Source organism: Pongo pygmaeus, chromosome 8 (genome assembly GCF_028885625.2).
Source record: "Pongo pygmaeus isolate AG05252 chromosome 8, NHGRI_mPonPyg2-v2.0_pri, whole genome shotgun sequence".
NCBI classification, from domain to species: domain Eukaryota; kingdom Metazoa; phylum Chordata; class Mammalia; order Primates; family Hominidae; genus Pongo; species Pongo pygmaeus.
In genome coordinates this window covers 17070025-17085625 of record NC_072381.2, presented here as the reverse complement: position 1 = coordinate 17085625, position 15601 = coordinate 17070025, and the positions used below count along the sequence as shown (strand labels likewise).

General features: G+C 41.2%; 1 protein-coding gene across 1 annotated transcript in view; it reads left to right on the top strand.

Annotated features, from left to right (window-relative positions):
• CUBN (cubilin) overlaps nucleotides 1–15601 on the top strand; it is a 304926-nt gene that overhangs the window by 167457 nt on the left and 121868 nt on the right. Inside the window, exons 32-35 of the mRNA XM_054503528.2 lie at nucleotides 8700–8859; nucleotides 10914–11027; nucleotides 13618–13728; nucleotides 15113–15241. Of these exons, the coding sequence (XP_054359503.2) occupies nucleotides 8700–8859; nucleotides 10914–11027; nucleotides 13618–13728; nucleotides 15113–15241 (514 nt within the window). The remainder of the gene's footprint in view (nucleotides 1–8699; nucleotides 8860–10913; nucleotides 11028–13617; nucleotides 13729–15112; nucleotides 15242–15601) is intronic.

Below are 15601 nucleotides of genomic sequence, written 5' to 3'. Positions count from 1 at the left end.
CCTGGGTGACAGAGTGAGACTCTGTCTCAAAAAAAAAAGAAAGAAAAGAAAAGAAAAAAGAAATGTATATATGAGAATTTCTGGAACGAAATGAGAAAAACTTACCTTCATACTTGTAATCAGTTTCCACAAAACTTTCAATACATTGTCTTATTCAATCTTTACAATAACCTTATGAGGCTGCAAGGGGAGTTTACTTACCCTCATTTTTAGATGAGGTCTCTGAGGTGGTTACTGCAAAGAGCAGTACAGCATGTGACTGGAATACAGCCCTGGACAGCCTCATTCTTCGGAAGCCTTTGTTCTTCATTCCACACCCGCAGACTTACTCCAGAACTTACTGGCTTAAGACAACAACATTTACAGTTTCCGTGGGTCAGGAAGCCAGGTGCCACTCACCTGCGTGCTTCCTGGCTCACTCATGTGAATGTACACAGGGTTCAGTTCCTTGCAGGCTGTTGGCTGAGGCCTCCCTTGACTCCCTGCCACACAGGCCTCTCCACGGAGTATCTCAGAACACGGCACCTTGCTCACCAGGGCAAGCAATAGAGAGGGAAGAGAGAATCCTACAAGACAGAAAGTGCTAGCAAGAAGGAAGGAACCATCTTTTCTCACCTCATTATGGAGGTGACAGACTATCACTTCCATTGTATTCTGTTAATTAGAACAAATCACGAGGTCTATCCCATACCCCAGGGAGGAGATTACACAGACACATGAAATACCAGGACGTGGGGATCACTGAGAGATGGGTCAGAAGTTGCCTACCGCCCCCCATCCCTACAATCTCCAGTTGGAAAATTTTCATTTCTTATCTCTCCCACTCCTACCTACCCATATTTCGGGACAACCCGCCCCCCCCGCTCCACCTCTTGGTTCTCTTTTCTTTTTTGCCTCCATAGCTTTCTAATTCCCTACTTCATTTCTTACACAGCAATTTAGCTCCCACTTTGTCTCACTTTAATAGTAGAGGCTAACATCTATCACACGCTTACACATGCCAGCCACTCTCCTAAGTATTTGTATCTTTTAACTTGTTCTTATGAACAGTATGAGCTATACATTCATATTAATCCAATTTTGCAGATTAAGAAACTTAGCAACAGATGAGGAAGCAAAGAGGGGGGGGCAACTTGTCCCCAACAACATAAAATAACACCTCCCCTACTATACTCATGTTCTGAGAACCTATGAAGATATTTTCGTCAATAAAGTTTGCTTTTCCGACCGGGCGCCGTGGCTCACGCCTGTAATCCCAACACTTTGGGAGGCCGAGGCGGGCGGATCACGAGGTCAGGAGATGGAGACCATCCTGGCTAACACGGTGAAACCTTGTCTCTACTAAAAATACAAAAAATTAGCCGAGCGCGGTGGCGGGTGCCTGTAGTCCCAACTACTCGGGAGGCTGAGGCAGGAGAATGGCGTAGGTTGCAGTGAGTCGAGCCCAGGAGGCGGAGGTTGCAGTGAGTCGAGATCGCGCCACTGCATTCCAGCCTGGGCCACAGAGCCAGACTCCGTATCAAAAAAAAAAAAAAAGAGATTGCTTTTCCCTCTAAAAGGAATCCTGCCACCCACTTTTGAATATGCAACATACTTTTAAATAATGCTTATTTATACGACAAAGGTGTGTATGAGAAGTAAAAATTCCCTTTGCTTGGCTTCTTTATTTTCCCCCATTACTGTTCTTTAGAACTATGATCACAGGCCTCCAGAACTAGAAATGCCACCAGGAGGGGATGTTGGTCTCTCACTTGAATGGTTTTCCTCCTGTGTCACTTGATATGTGACAAAGTTGAACACATGTTAACTTTAGAAATGATGGACATTTATGCAAATCTCCTCAAGGTATTGAAGCATCAAGTATGAAAATTAAGGCCGGGCACTGTGGCTCATGCCTATAATCCCAGCACTTAGGGAGGCTGAGGTGGGAGGATCGCTCGACCCAGGAGTTCCAGACCACACTAGGCAACACAGCAAAATCCCCTCTCTACAAAACATTTAAAAATTAGCCAAGCGTGGTGGTGCACACCTGTAGTCCCAGCTATTTGGGAGGCTGAGGTGGGAGGATCCCTTGAGCCCAGGAGGTCAAGGCTGCAGTGAGCTATCACACCACTGTATGCCAGCCTGGGTGACAGGGTAAGACCCTGACTACAAAAATAATAATTATAATAATAATTAAAAGAAATTTCATAAATGTTTGGCTTAGTTCTCACTTCTGGCTACAGCTTAGGATGTGGAGGGGACTTGATAGCACCATAATATATCATGTGTTCAGAATACTCTGGGCCTTGGGGATGGGTCCAATGTCCTCTGTCCACCTTCTGCCTCTGCCTTCTTTCACCCTGTTGGTGAAGGGCCCCTGGGAGCAGAGTGCATGACATTGGCTGTGCCCTGTGGTTGGGCCCCTTCATTCTCCTTCAGACCTGGCATATAGGAAGCCTGCCCAGAAAGCAGCCGAGCTGACCTCCTTCCCCCTGCGAATAGCCTCTTACCCACAATTGTGTCTACTACGTGTTTATACCATTGAATCCATGAGGGCAAGGACAGCTTTTTCTGAACTCAGGGTTTTGCTCAACCCTAGTCCTCAATTTTTAGAGACCAACAATTGTCATACATATTCATTTATTCATTTGTTCATCAAACATTTATTGCCTGTTATGTGCCAGGTTCTGTACTTTTTAAAAAGTCTCCTATTTTTATATAATAAAGTTAAGCTTTTTGTTTTTGTGGGGTTTTTTGGTTTTGTTTTGAGATGGAGTCTTATTCTGTCACCCAGGCTGGAGTGCAGTGGCACCATCTCCACTCACTGTGGCCTCTGCCTCCCGGGTTCAAGCAATTCTCATGCCTCAGCCTCCCGGGTAGCTGGGATTACAGGCACACGTCACTACGCCCGGCTGATTTTTGTATTTTTAGTAGAGATGGGGTTTCACCACGTTGGCCAGACTGGTCTCAAACTCCTGACGTCAGGTGATCCACCCACCTCGGCCTCCGAAAGTGCTAGGATTACAGGCGTGAGCCACTGCACCCGGCCTGGTATGTATTTTGAATATGTGTGTTAGTATCTTGATATTTTATAAAATTCTGGATATTTTACAAAAAGACTGGTCAACTTTTCTGTAGAAATTAAATGACCACTCCACTAGATCTGCCTCTGTTTTAAGAGCTTCTGTAGTTGGAATTCTCCGGGGAACAGTGGCCACTTTTTATTTTGTGGCTTCAACTTCAAATTTTTATTTTATTACTATCATCTAGAAATGAATTAGTTGACATGTACAAAGTTTTATTTTGTTTGTATACTGCCCTGACTTTTAAGTGATCGTTACCACTTAAGTAACGATCGGAAAATCAATGCTGAGGCCTAGCAAACTCTTGGCAGTAGACTTAAGTAAGAATTATATGTTTTATTAATATATGTGTATCCAATAGTAATATCATTTGCTAGCTTTGCCTTGGGAACTAAATGGAAGTTAAGGGGAAATTCATATTGATAATTTTTATGACTTTAGAATTGTAAATGAATGGGAACAAGGTTTCTCATATTTTCTTTCTTGAAGTGCCTTTCTTGTGGAATTTTATAAAATTGAAACTTTAAATGTGAGGTTTTTTTTTTTTTTTTTTTTTTGAGACGGAGTTTCGCTCTTGTTGCCCAGGCTGGAGTGCAATAGCACTATCTCAGCTCACCACAACCTCCGCCTCCCAGGTTCAAGCGATTCTCCTGCCTCAGCCTCTTGAGTAGCTGGGATTACAGGCATGTGCCACCACACCCGGCTAATTTTGTATATTTAGTAGAGATGGAGCTTCTCCATGTTGGTCAGGCTGGTCTTGAACTCCCGACTTCAGGTGATCTGCCCACCTCGGCTTCCCACAGTCTGGGATTACAGGCGTGAACCACTGCACCAAGCCTGAGAATATCGATTTGATATTGTAAGTGTCAAAAACACTCAAAAGAATTTACCTTTCAAACTCTGTTAAAAATATTCTCCCTCCTTGATAGCCTGAGGTTTTAAAATTTCATAAAATGACAATTAGTTACATAAAACTTAATAACTATCATGCTACGGTTTGAATGTGTCCCCTCCAAAGTTCATGTGCTGGAAGCTTAATGCCCAATGCCACAGTGTCAGGAGGTATGGCCTTTGGGAGGAGTTCAGGTACTGAAAGCCTTGCCATCATGAATGGATTAATGTTGCTATAAAAAGGGCTTGCAAGAGCGGCTTCCGCCACTTGACTACATGATGTTCCTCCCCCCAAGAGGATGCACCATTCAAGGTGCCATCTTGAAGCAGAGAGACCCGGCTGTAACTTGTTGCCATCTTGTTCTTGGACTTCCCAGCCTTCAGAACTGTGAGAAATAAATTTCTGCTCTTTATAAATCACCTGGCTTCAGGTATTCTATGGTATCACAAAGAAGCAGACTGAGATGTGTCATGAGCATTTTAAAGAGAAGTAACATGGTAAATCTAGAATTTGGAGAGAGAAGACTCTACTACTCACTAGTGATGTGAACTGGGATGACTTACTAGCTTACATTGAATGAGACAGTAGTTTAATAGCTTACTCACTTGCCTCCCTGTCTTTATTTTTATAGAAAATCACATAGGTTAGGATGTTTGTGATGGAGCTTGTAAAATTCTAACATGCTCATCACATTTGGGGTGTCACTGGTATATAATTTCAATTCCGGGACACATGGAAACCTTCTTTTTTTTGGGATGGAGTCTCACTCTGTCACCCATGATGGAGTGCAGTGGGGCAATCACGGCACACTGCAACCTCTGCCTCCTGGGTTCAAGCAAACCTCATGCCTCAGCCTCCTGAGTAGCTGGGATTACAGGCACCCACCACCATGCCTGGCTAATTTTTTTTTGTATTTTTAGCAGAGACATGGTTTTGTCATGTTGGCCAGGCTGGTCTCGAGAAAACCTTCTATTTTTGATCCATTCCTTGTGAAGTATTACTTCAGCCAGATGAATTTTAGCAGAGGTCTTGTAATTCCAGGACCTCAGGGGTTGGGGGCAGGGGAAATAGCTGGGAAGTCTGTAAAGCTTCTAGATGTGCCCCTTTCAAAGATCCCCAAGGAAATGGGTCATTCGGGTGATTTTCTGAAGATTTCAGCCTTAATGTTTTAGTTTACTTTTGTTCCCCTTATTTCCTCCTGTCCCTTGAGAGGATTCCAACCACTCAGACTGAAAACAAGGACTTTGAAAGGGAAGAAACAATATGTACTTACTCCTTGGACCTTTGAATTTCAGAGAAAACTTTTTTAAAACCAGAAGAGTCTTGTTTTGTGAGTCCATGGACTTGCAAAATCTTAGAGTTTTGTCTTTTTTTTTTTTTTTTTTCAGAAGGAGAAGTCTATAAACACCATAGAACCCATAGTTCCACTAGTTTAAAAAATTAAGAAATGCTAGACACTTAGGTTGATTCCATATTTTGGCTATTGTGACTAGTGCTTCAGTTAACAAGGAAATGCAGATATATTCAACACACTTATTTAATTTCCTTTGTCTGTTTATCCCAGGAGTGAGACTGTTGGATCATACGGTAGTTCTATTTTTGATTTTTTGAGAAACCTGCATACTGTTTTTCATAATGGCTGTATCAATTTACATTCCCATCAATAGTGTGTAAATGTTCCCTTTTCCCCACATCCACACCAGCCCTTGTTATTTTCTAATTGGGATAAAGTGGTATTTCACTGTGGCTTTGATTTGGATTTCACTGGTGATTAGTGATATTGAGCATTTTTTCATTTACCTGTTGGTCATTTGTATGTCTTCTTTTGAAGACAAAAAGACTTATCAATGGATGAATGGATTTTTAAAATGTGATATATATAAACAATGGGATAGTACTTAGCTATAGAAATGAATACAATCCTGTCATTTGTGGCATCATGGATGAGCCTGAAGGACTTTATGTTAATGGAAATAAGCCAGGCACAGAAAGATTAAATATTGCATGATCTCACTCATTTGTGGAGTGTAAAAATGCTGATCTCGCAGAAGTACAGAGTAGAATAGTGGTTACCAGAGGCTGGGGACGGTAGCGGGGAGGAAATTATGGGGAGATATTTGTCAAAGGGTACACGTTACAATTAGGTAAGAGGAATAAGTTCTGATGTTCTATAACACAGTAGGGCACCCACAGTAAACAATATTATGGTTTATAAATATTATAGTGTGTTAAAAATAACTAGAAGAGAGGATTCTTAATGATCTCACCACAAATAAATGATAAATGTTTGAATTGATGGACATGCTAAATACCATGATTTGATAATTACACAATGTATATGTGTATTGAAACATCACACTATACCTCATACATGTGTTCAATTATTATGCATCAGTTAAAACCAAAATAAAAAATAAATATAAACTATATATATTCATAAAATTGAATCTTAAAATTTTATAAAAATGAAAAAATGCTATTCTAAACAAATAAATGAATAAATTATCTTGCGAGAAGTAAATAGTCTTTGCCTTAAGATTCAATTGGTATATTCTTCATACTCCGTAACCACAGATGTTCTAAGAAGGTATTCATTATCCTTTGATATTAAAACTAAGACAGTATTAATAGAATATTACTAAAAGCTTAGGATGCTGTATCTATAACCTTAGGACAGCATAAAACCAAGTATAGAGATAATAAAGACTTGAATTAAACCAATGGTGGTGATATTTGAGAGTAGACTCAAGTGTGAATGTAGTAAGAGGTTCGTAGTGATGGTTTAAATGTCATTTTGTCTACTGTTTACAGTGTTCAACGTGTTCAAAGGAAGCATTCATACTAGATTAGAAATTATAATTTGAATTGGTTAAAAAATGGAATTTAGTTTTTAATCAATCTTTGTTGAATGAAAATCAGTCATCAGGTTTCATTTATTGGATATATATATACACACACATATATATATATATATAAATTTTGAACATTAAATAATAAAGAAGAAAAGATTTGTTGCTCCAGAATAGACCCACATTTGTTTTAAACTTATTATTGTAAGAGCTTTAGCTCCTCAGAAAGTTAAAAATCCTATTGATATTTGATTCATGGGCTTGTATAAGCCAAACTGAGAATATCCTGCCAATCATACCTGTGGCTAAAGAGAACATGCAGAATCATACCTGTGTGCTAAACAGAACACTGATTATAATCATCACCAGATTTTTAAAGTCACTTGCGAGTACCTTCCTTACATTGAATCTTTGAACTTTCTATTTTTTTTCCCAAGATTTTCTTAAGAAATATAAGTGGCAATTTGTTTTGAATGAAACGGCCATATTTTACCTTCATACTTTCAGTCACATTCTAATGGTTGGCAGGTTGATGCATGCATCCTGCTCAGTTGATACCTTGCAGCGAACAAGAGGAAAGGGTTTCAATTCTGGACTCTGGAATCTAGTGGTCTGATTCAATGTGACCTGCTCTCTCTTAGGAATTGTGTGACTTGGGCCCATTACTTAGGCTCTCTGTGCATCTGTTGTCCTGTTCTTAAACATGGAAAGAAATTTGGGAGGATAAAATGGGACAGTGTATGTGAAGGGCTGAATCCAGTTCCTGGCACATAGTAAGCACTAATGAATGGGAGTTATGATGAATCATCCAAGCAAAGGAACTCATTTCCCCTTGATTTACACATAAGAGTTTTCAAAAATTCATCTACACACTGAGTTCCAAGCAAATTAGTAAGCTTCAATTTTTACAAATTAATACAGAGATTTCAGGTATATGTGATGTAGATTCCATTTCATTACACGCATGGAGGGTCAGCTAGGTCCCACTGTGGCACTAGGCAAGACAGAGACCAATAGTTAAAAAGAGAGAGGTAATTTTCTTTTCCCTTTTTTTTTTTTTTTTTTTTTGAGACGGAATCTCACTCTCTGTTGCCCAGGCTGGAGTGCAGTGGTGCAATCTCAGCTCACTGCAACCTCCGCCTCCCAGGTTCAAGCAGTTCTCCTGCCTCAGCCTCTGGAGTAGCTTTGACTACAGGTGCACACCACCACACCTGGCTAATTTTTATATTTTTTATTAGAGACGGGGTCTCACCATGTTGGCCAGGCTGGTCTTGAACTCCTGACCTCAGGTGATCCACCCACCTCAGCCTTCCAAAGTGCTGGGATTATAGGCGTGAGCCACCATGCACGGCCAAAAAGAGAGAGAGGTAATTTTCTAAATCAGCCTCATATCACCCCTATCATTTGAAAAGAATTCTGCCATTTCTCTTCTCTTGAGCATTACCCTATCACGAAACCTATGAAGAACAAACAGATCCAACAAATGTCAGGATTCTGACAACAAATGCTCATCACTCATCATTATTTCTCATCTGTTTTCTCATGTGTCTATTCTTGCATTACACATTTCCAGCACATGTTGTGGGCATGGCCTGTGAGGTGACTACACTGGGGTTGGGGAGGAAGAGGAGTGTGGAAGGGATGGCATTTATGAAGATATCAAGAGATCTAATAGTGGCTCTGACAGAGGAACTCCTGCCGAAATTCACGTCAGCATCCCTAGAAATGACCAAAGACTTGTTACAGCTGTGAGACAAGAAAATAAAGCCAGTTTCCCTAGATCCAGCAAACGTGTGATTTTCCACTAGCACATCTGCGTGCAGATAGTTCATGGAATACAGGCCTTCTAGATGTGAATCTGAACCACTGTTTGCCCTGTCTCCTTTCTTGTAGGCATACGATGGCTTAAGCTCCACAATGTCCCGCCTTGCCAGGACGTGTGGAAGGGAGCAGCTGGCTAACCCCATCGTCTCCTCAGGAAACAGCCTCTTCTTGAGATTTCAGTCTGGCCCTTCCAGACAGAACAGAGGCTTCCGAGCTCAATTCAGGCAAGGCAAGTACCCTGTGGATCTTCCCAAGCACAAGAGAAATCTTCAGTGCTCTGTTTGGTGCAACAGTGAAATGAGACCTGTGCTCAGAAATTGATCACAGCCTTCTACTTAACATGTAAAAAATTAAATAGAACAAAAGAACTGTGACTTACAATTATCCAAACTCCTGATGCTTGTAACTTTCTCCTTCTCTGACTTTCTTTGGACCTGCATCTCTAACAAGTTTTCAGAATAATACTTTTTAAAAGTGTTTTTAAGACTAGAAACAGTATAGAAAAGTTTTTATCCAAATTCACTGATCTAGCACTACCCAAGGCTTTACACTAGAATGGGATACACTGCTATCAATTACAAGACTTGCTTGTAATGTAATCAGATTCCAGCCCCCGGAAGCAGAGGTTTCCCTCATTTCTGAATCCTGCCGTTGTCCAACTGAGGAGTCACTGTTGTTTTCCATTTATTTTTCTTTCTTTGTTCCCTCCGTTCCTCCCCTCCTCCCCTCTTCTTCCTTTTCCTCTCCTCCCCTTCCTTTTCCTCCCCTCTCTTTCCCTCCCCTTCCCTTTCTTTCCACAGGGTCTCACTGTGTCACCCAGGCTGGAGTGCAGTGGTGCAATCACGGCTCACTGAAGCCTCGACCTCCCAGGCTCAGGCAGTCCTCCTACCTCAGCCTCCTGAGTAGCTGGGACTATAGGTGCACCCCCATGCCTGGCTAATTTTTTTTTTTTTTAGAGATGGGATCTTGCTGTGTTGCCCGGGCTGGTCTCAAACTCCTGGCCTCAAGTGATTCTCCTGTCTTAGCCTCCCAAAGTGCTAGAATTACAGGCATGAGCCACCGCACCCAGCCATTGTTTTTGTTCTTAAATCACCACTTCTCCAAGACCTTTTTACCCATTGCCTTTCATCTGCTCGTTCTAAGAGATGAACCCCTTATCCCATAGTCAGAGATGACTTGTATTCAGGTGATTCAGAACATTCACTACAAATATATTTAGTCTGTGTAGTCATTATGTCTATCTTAGTCAACTCACTTACATTCTGTAGTGAAGAGCTCTGGATAGGAACAGTGCCTGGATCGTGGGCTCCCAAATATGCACCACAGACCTTTAGACTTTGGAGCAAGACAGACTGTATTCTTGTTGATTTTACAGAAAAACTAGTTTCCTAATAGTTCTTTTGCATGTTATTATTCACTTGTATGTTGCTTCATAGTAAAAAGTCCCTGCTAGCTTTCATCTGGACTATAACAACCTCCTCAAAGTCACCTACCCTTACCCCGTCTCTCTCCAAAGTCACCTGTGAAAGCCCTGCTCTGATCATGCCATTGGAATGCTCAATGTCTGTCCTGTGTCCACCTGGCCTGGAGAATGAAACTCAAGCTCCTGCAGATGTTAACCAAGGGCCCCAGAACCCACCCTGACCTCTCTCCAGCGTCAGTCACCCACATCCCTGGGGCACCCATGCTCCAGCTGAGCCTGTATAGATGCTCCTCTGTGTCTGCTCAGGCGGTCCCGTCCCTGGCCTCCCTTTTCTCACCCTCCAAGTCCTAGTTTAGCCTTGACCTCCTCCTCGGCAAGACTCCTCTTACGCCCTCCAGCGGTGACCGCCTTTCCCTCTTCAGGACTCACATCGAATTTTGCTCTTCTCTGGTAATCTGCAGTCATCCTTATGAAGCCTTGTTCAATTGAGTATTTATTTTTCTGAAAAAAAGAGGTCGTTTATAAGCAGATTATCCCTATACCTATGATTTATGAGTGGGCAGTGTAAGTGAATCCATGCAAGAATTTTGTTTGAATGAGTTAGGCAATTCCTAGCCATTTAGTCTGTTGCTTTTTGCCGCTTCCTACTTCCTGTAGTTGAAGAATAATTGTTAAAAATATAAACTGCGCTCCTGTTTTCTCATGGTTTATGTACAGCTCTCCTTACGGAGAACTTTCTTGGCATGCATTTTAGAAATAAGAAGAAAAATCATTGATTGTTTTATTCATCAAATAATTGTTTGTACGGTCAGTAGAAATGAAAAGCATATGACATGTATGTGTGTTTGTGTGTTCCCCAGCCTGCGGAGGCCACATCCTCACCAGCTCATTTGATACTGTTTCCTCTCCACGGTTCCCTGCCAATTATCCAAACAATCAGAACTGCAGCTGGATCATTCAAGCACAACCTCCATGTAAGTAACAAAAATAAAAAAGAAAAGGCACACAGGAGAGAAGGTGTCTGTGGGAAGGTCAGTCTATGAGTAACCTTCTTATCTCAGTGCTAACAATCGATGGCCTTCCTCTTCATCTTTTGCAAGTCCCGATTCCTGATGTGCGCAAGAACAAGCATTTCCTAATCTGATAGGGAAGTCATTTTTACAGTTGCTTCTAAATTTAAAAACAATTTCTTTTTTCATTTCAAGGCCTAGCAAAGGTTAAAAAACACACATACAACAACAACACAACACACCTACAATCTTACTGTATTAACAGGCGTATGCAGGTGTATGAGATTGGGGGTAAACCAAAATAATCGATAAATGGTTTTTGACACCTGTGCCTTGAGTATAGCTGATGCTCAAGACAGTTGCTGAGTGAACAAATGAAGAACAGCCACTGACGGGAGAGTCAGTGACTCGCGGGCCAGAATGCAATTCACGCACCTAACCATCAAAGCAAACATTCATAAAACCTGGGCTGTCCTGCAAGGTACTATTCCAGCACAGGCCTAGAAGAAACATTGAATAAATGCTTACTTTCTTTTCTTTTTTGGAACCCTAGAATCTTATTTTCTGACCTGGTAACAGTCCGATGGTAAGGACTTCTGTCCTCATTTTACAGACAGAGAACATCAGGAAATGCCCCTCAAGGACATGACGGAATGGCTGCAAAGCGGGTGATCCTGGGGCCCTTCTGAATCCTGTTTCAGAGGAGCCCTGCCCTCCTTTGCGGTTTGCAGGAAAATACGGTTTCAGGCATAATGTAGGAAAGGCTTTAAGTTCTTCACTCTGCACAGTAATTAATCGCCTGCGTGAAAATAGGGAAGTCACTTAAGCTAATCAGGCCATGAAAAAGTAATCTGCAAAATGAAGTTTGGCTTAAATATTCTCTAGCACTTTCCCTTGGGATGTCAGGAGTTAACAAATTGCTAGTATCTTTATTGACATGCATAAGATGTGGCGGCCGATGATGTCATCCTTAGCCAATTCAAACGGGGAGGTGGAGCCCCAAAGAAAGTTGCCAGCCAGCTAGAAACTGAGCTGTAGATAAAAAAGCCCCCTCCCTTGAACGGAGCAGTTTTTGCCTGAGGATTATTTTCTAATGAGTTGTAAAGCATTTAGATGAAAGATCTCACTGGTTCAAGAACAGCAATAGGAAAAGATCCTATTCTGAAGATTAGGGAGCTTGAAGAACAACAAAAAGAAAATGTATCCAGGCGCTTGCTGTTCTGCAAGTAATTCAAAACTTTCTTGATAAATGTCTCTGAACCTTAGGGCACTAGCTCTAGCCTGAAAATAAAAGTGAGTGAGCTAAAATGTGCATGCCAGGAAGAAAAGAATGCCTTATTTACAAGCACATGCAAAGAATCCGAATTTAAGGAAATGAGTCTATTGAGAAAAATGCTTCTGCAAGGAACACAGCAATGGTGATATAAAAACTGGAAAGATGGCATTTTCCAACAAGATATTCTCTTATAGTGCCTGGAATGAACCTACCCAGGAGTCCTCTTATTTACCACTACCAGTGTTTGAGATGCCACAGGCACTTTCAAAAGCATCTATTCCATTACTCTTCAAAGGAAACCATCTATTCTGTTACTCTTCAAAGGAAACCATCTAGCATAGAAGTTGTCCCCTTCCCTTGCTTTATCCCTTCAACCATGTGCAAATCCGCCTCATACATTACTTCTCTGCTGGAGAACCCTTACATGAAATTACCAGAAGTAAAATTTATCTCCCTGTGTGTTTTTTAATTTTAATTTTATTTTGTAAAAAAATTTTATTGTTAATTTTTGTGGGTACATAGTAGATGTATATATTTATAGGGTACATGAGATGTTCTGATATAGGCATGCAATGAGAAATAATCCCATCATGGAAATGGGGTATCCATCCCTTCAAGCATTTATCCTTTGTTTTACAAATAATCCACTTATACTCTTTTAATTATTTTTAAATGTACAATAAGTTATTATCGACTACAATTACCCTGTTGTGCTATCAAACAGGTCTTACTCATTCCTTCTTTTTTTTGGGGGGTACCAAATTGCTTTATTTGAAGGAATGGTACAAATCAAAGAACTTAAGTGGATGTTTTGGTACAACTTATAGAAAAGGTAAAGGAAACCCCAACACGCATGCACTGCCTTGGTGACCAGGGAAGTCACCGCACGGCTATGGGGAAATTAGCCTGAGGCTTAGCTTTCATTATCACTGTCTCCCAGAGTGTGCTTGTCAAAGAGATATTCTGCCAAGCCAGATTCGGGTGCTTCCATCTTGCGCAGGTTGTTCACATGGTCACCCAATTCTTTGATGGCTTTCACCTGCTCATTCAGGTAATGTGTCTCAATGAAGTCACACAAATGGAGGGTCATTTTTGTCAGTGGCCAGTTTGTGCAGTTCCAGTAGTGACTGATACACATTTTTTTCCAAATGTAATGCACACTCCATTCCTTCTATTTTTTATACTCATTAACCATCCCCACCTCTCCGTCTTACCCCATCTCCCTATATGTTTTATTTGCCAGCACTTTATGAGAGAATCTTCTTTTTTTTCTTCCAGTAAATCATATCACCATCTCTTTTACCCACTTTGAACTTGAAAGAAGCACAACGTGCGCACGTGACTTTGTAGAAATTTTGGACGGCGGCCACGAAGACGCACCCCTCCGAGGTACCTCAGCGCTCACTCATCTGCATCTGTGGTCTTGGCTGTGCTTTATTTATAGATCTGCATATTTATAGGCTGCCATTCTAGGTTAGAATGTTTCCAATAAATAGAAAGAGAAGCCTAAGCCAAGTAAAGATGATTAGAGGGTAAGAAAGTAAGCTTGAATATGGGGTTCAGGGAACTCAGCCTGTTTATTAATATATTCAAACATGTGAATAGTTTGTGTATATGTTTTCAAACATTTAAAAATTGCAGTTGCTTTAAAGAATAGTGGAATGCAACCCATCCCAGCATTACATAGCATTCTGTCAGAAATTTCTTGTTAATATTTGACCAAGTTCTTACATTCACATGGAGCATGTTTCTTTCAGCCTTGTCCTTAGTGGAAGCAAAAAAAAAAAAGCACTTAATTAGTTAATTAATTAATTAATTCCATTAAAAATCTGTCACTTGGTTTGTTAGACATCCCAATAAAATTAAAGAGTGCCACTATCTAGTTTCTGAAATACTCTCAGGCAAAAAAAAAAAACCACACACACATCAGGTCATTTAAGCTTTCTCCATAAACTTCCTAACTTTTGAATTTTGTTGTAAAAACTTCTCATCCTGCACTAGAAGACAAGGTCTGTCAGAGAGGAGACTGTTGTGCCTGTTGCCTAATTCCCAGTGCCCAGGACAGTGTCTGAGACAATAGTGAACAATCAATGAATTCTCCACACCCTATGCACACCTCTAACAGCATTGCCTGAGGTCTTTGTTAGTAAGCATTTGACTAAGGATAAGTCTATGTTATTTAACAAGCTGTTACATAGCAATACCTTGTGCTGAGTACTGTTCTCAATATGTTATAAATAGTAAGTCAATCCTTGTAATCTTATGAGATAGATTTCATTATTTTCAATATGCCCCTTTTGCCAAGTGGGGAAACTGAGGCACCAAGCACTTAAGTGACTTGCCTAGGATCACACAGCTAGCAAATGGCTGAGCCAGGAGCTGAATCCAGGTAGCCTGGCTCCAGCATCCACACTTTTCTGTGCAACAACATATTGAATATTAGTGCATTTATTTGTACGGGTCCAACTGGGCAGGAGATTTTTGCTTTAGATACATGTGTCCCTTGGTCATCTAATTTTCTCTTCTGGTCCTGTTGTTCTTATTGTTCTTGATCATGTTTATAAATCACCTCTCCTATATATAGCTCCTATATATAGTTTATTTTAAATCATCAGGTATTGTCTCAAACACTGACCCTGAATGAAGTGGTTCTCCTAGTGGCAATTTCTTCCCTTTGTTTTGGTCTCTTGTAATTCGAGTAAAGATGTGTTTCCTAGAAATAGCGGCCTCTGCCATGTTGTCATTCATTCTCGTTGTTATCTTCATTATTTAGGCCGTTACTGTGGCACTGACATGCCCCATCCTATCACATCCTTCAGCAGCGCCCTGACGCTGAGGTTCATCTCTGATTCTAGCATGAGTGCTGGGGGTTTCCACGCTACGGTCACTGCATCAGTGTCGGGTAAGAAACCTTAGCACCTGGGCTCTAGCAGTTAACAGGGATGTGGTAGAAATTCTTGGTTTGTTATTGGGGACTCTGACTTTCGTAGTTGGGAGCTAGTTTCCTGAGATCACCTCTGGGCCAAATCTTACCTTCTTCCCAATTAAGTGACCGTGTTGTCAATTCTAGCAATAATGAACTCTGGAAGTGTGGAGGATTGGTTGGAAATGTAGCTGTCTTTTCAGCTACACCCCATGCCCTCAGAGACTTGGTGTTCTTTTGGTTTTTTTGAGATGGAGTCTCACTCAGTCACCCAGGCTGGAGTGCAATGGCACGGTCTTGGCTCACTGCAACCTCTGCCTCCCCGGTTCAAGCGATTCT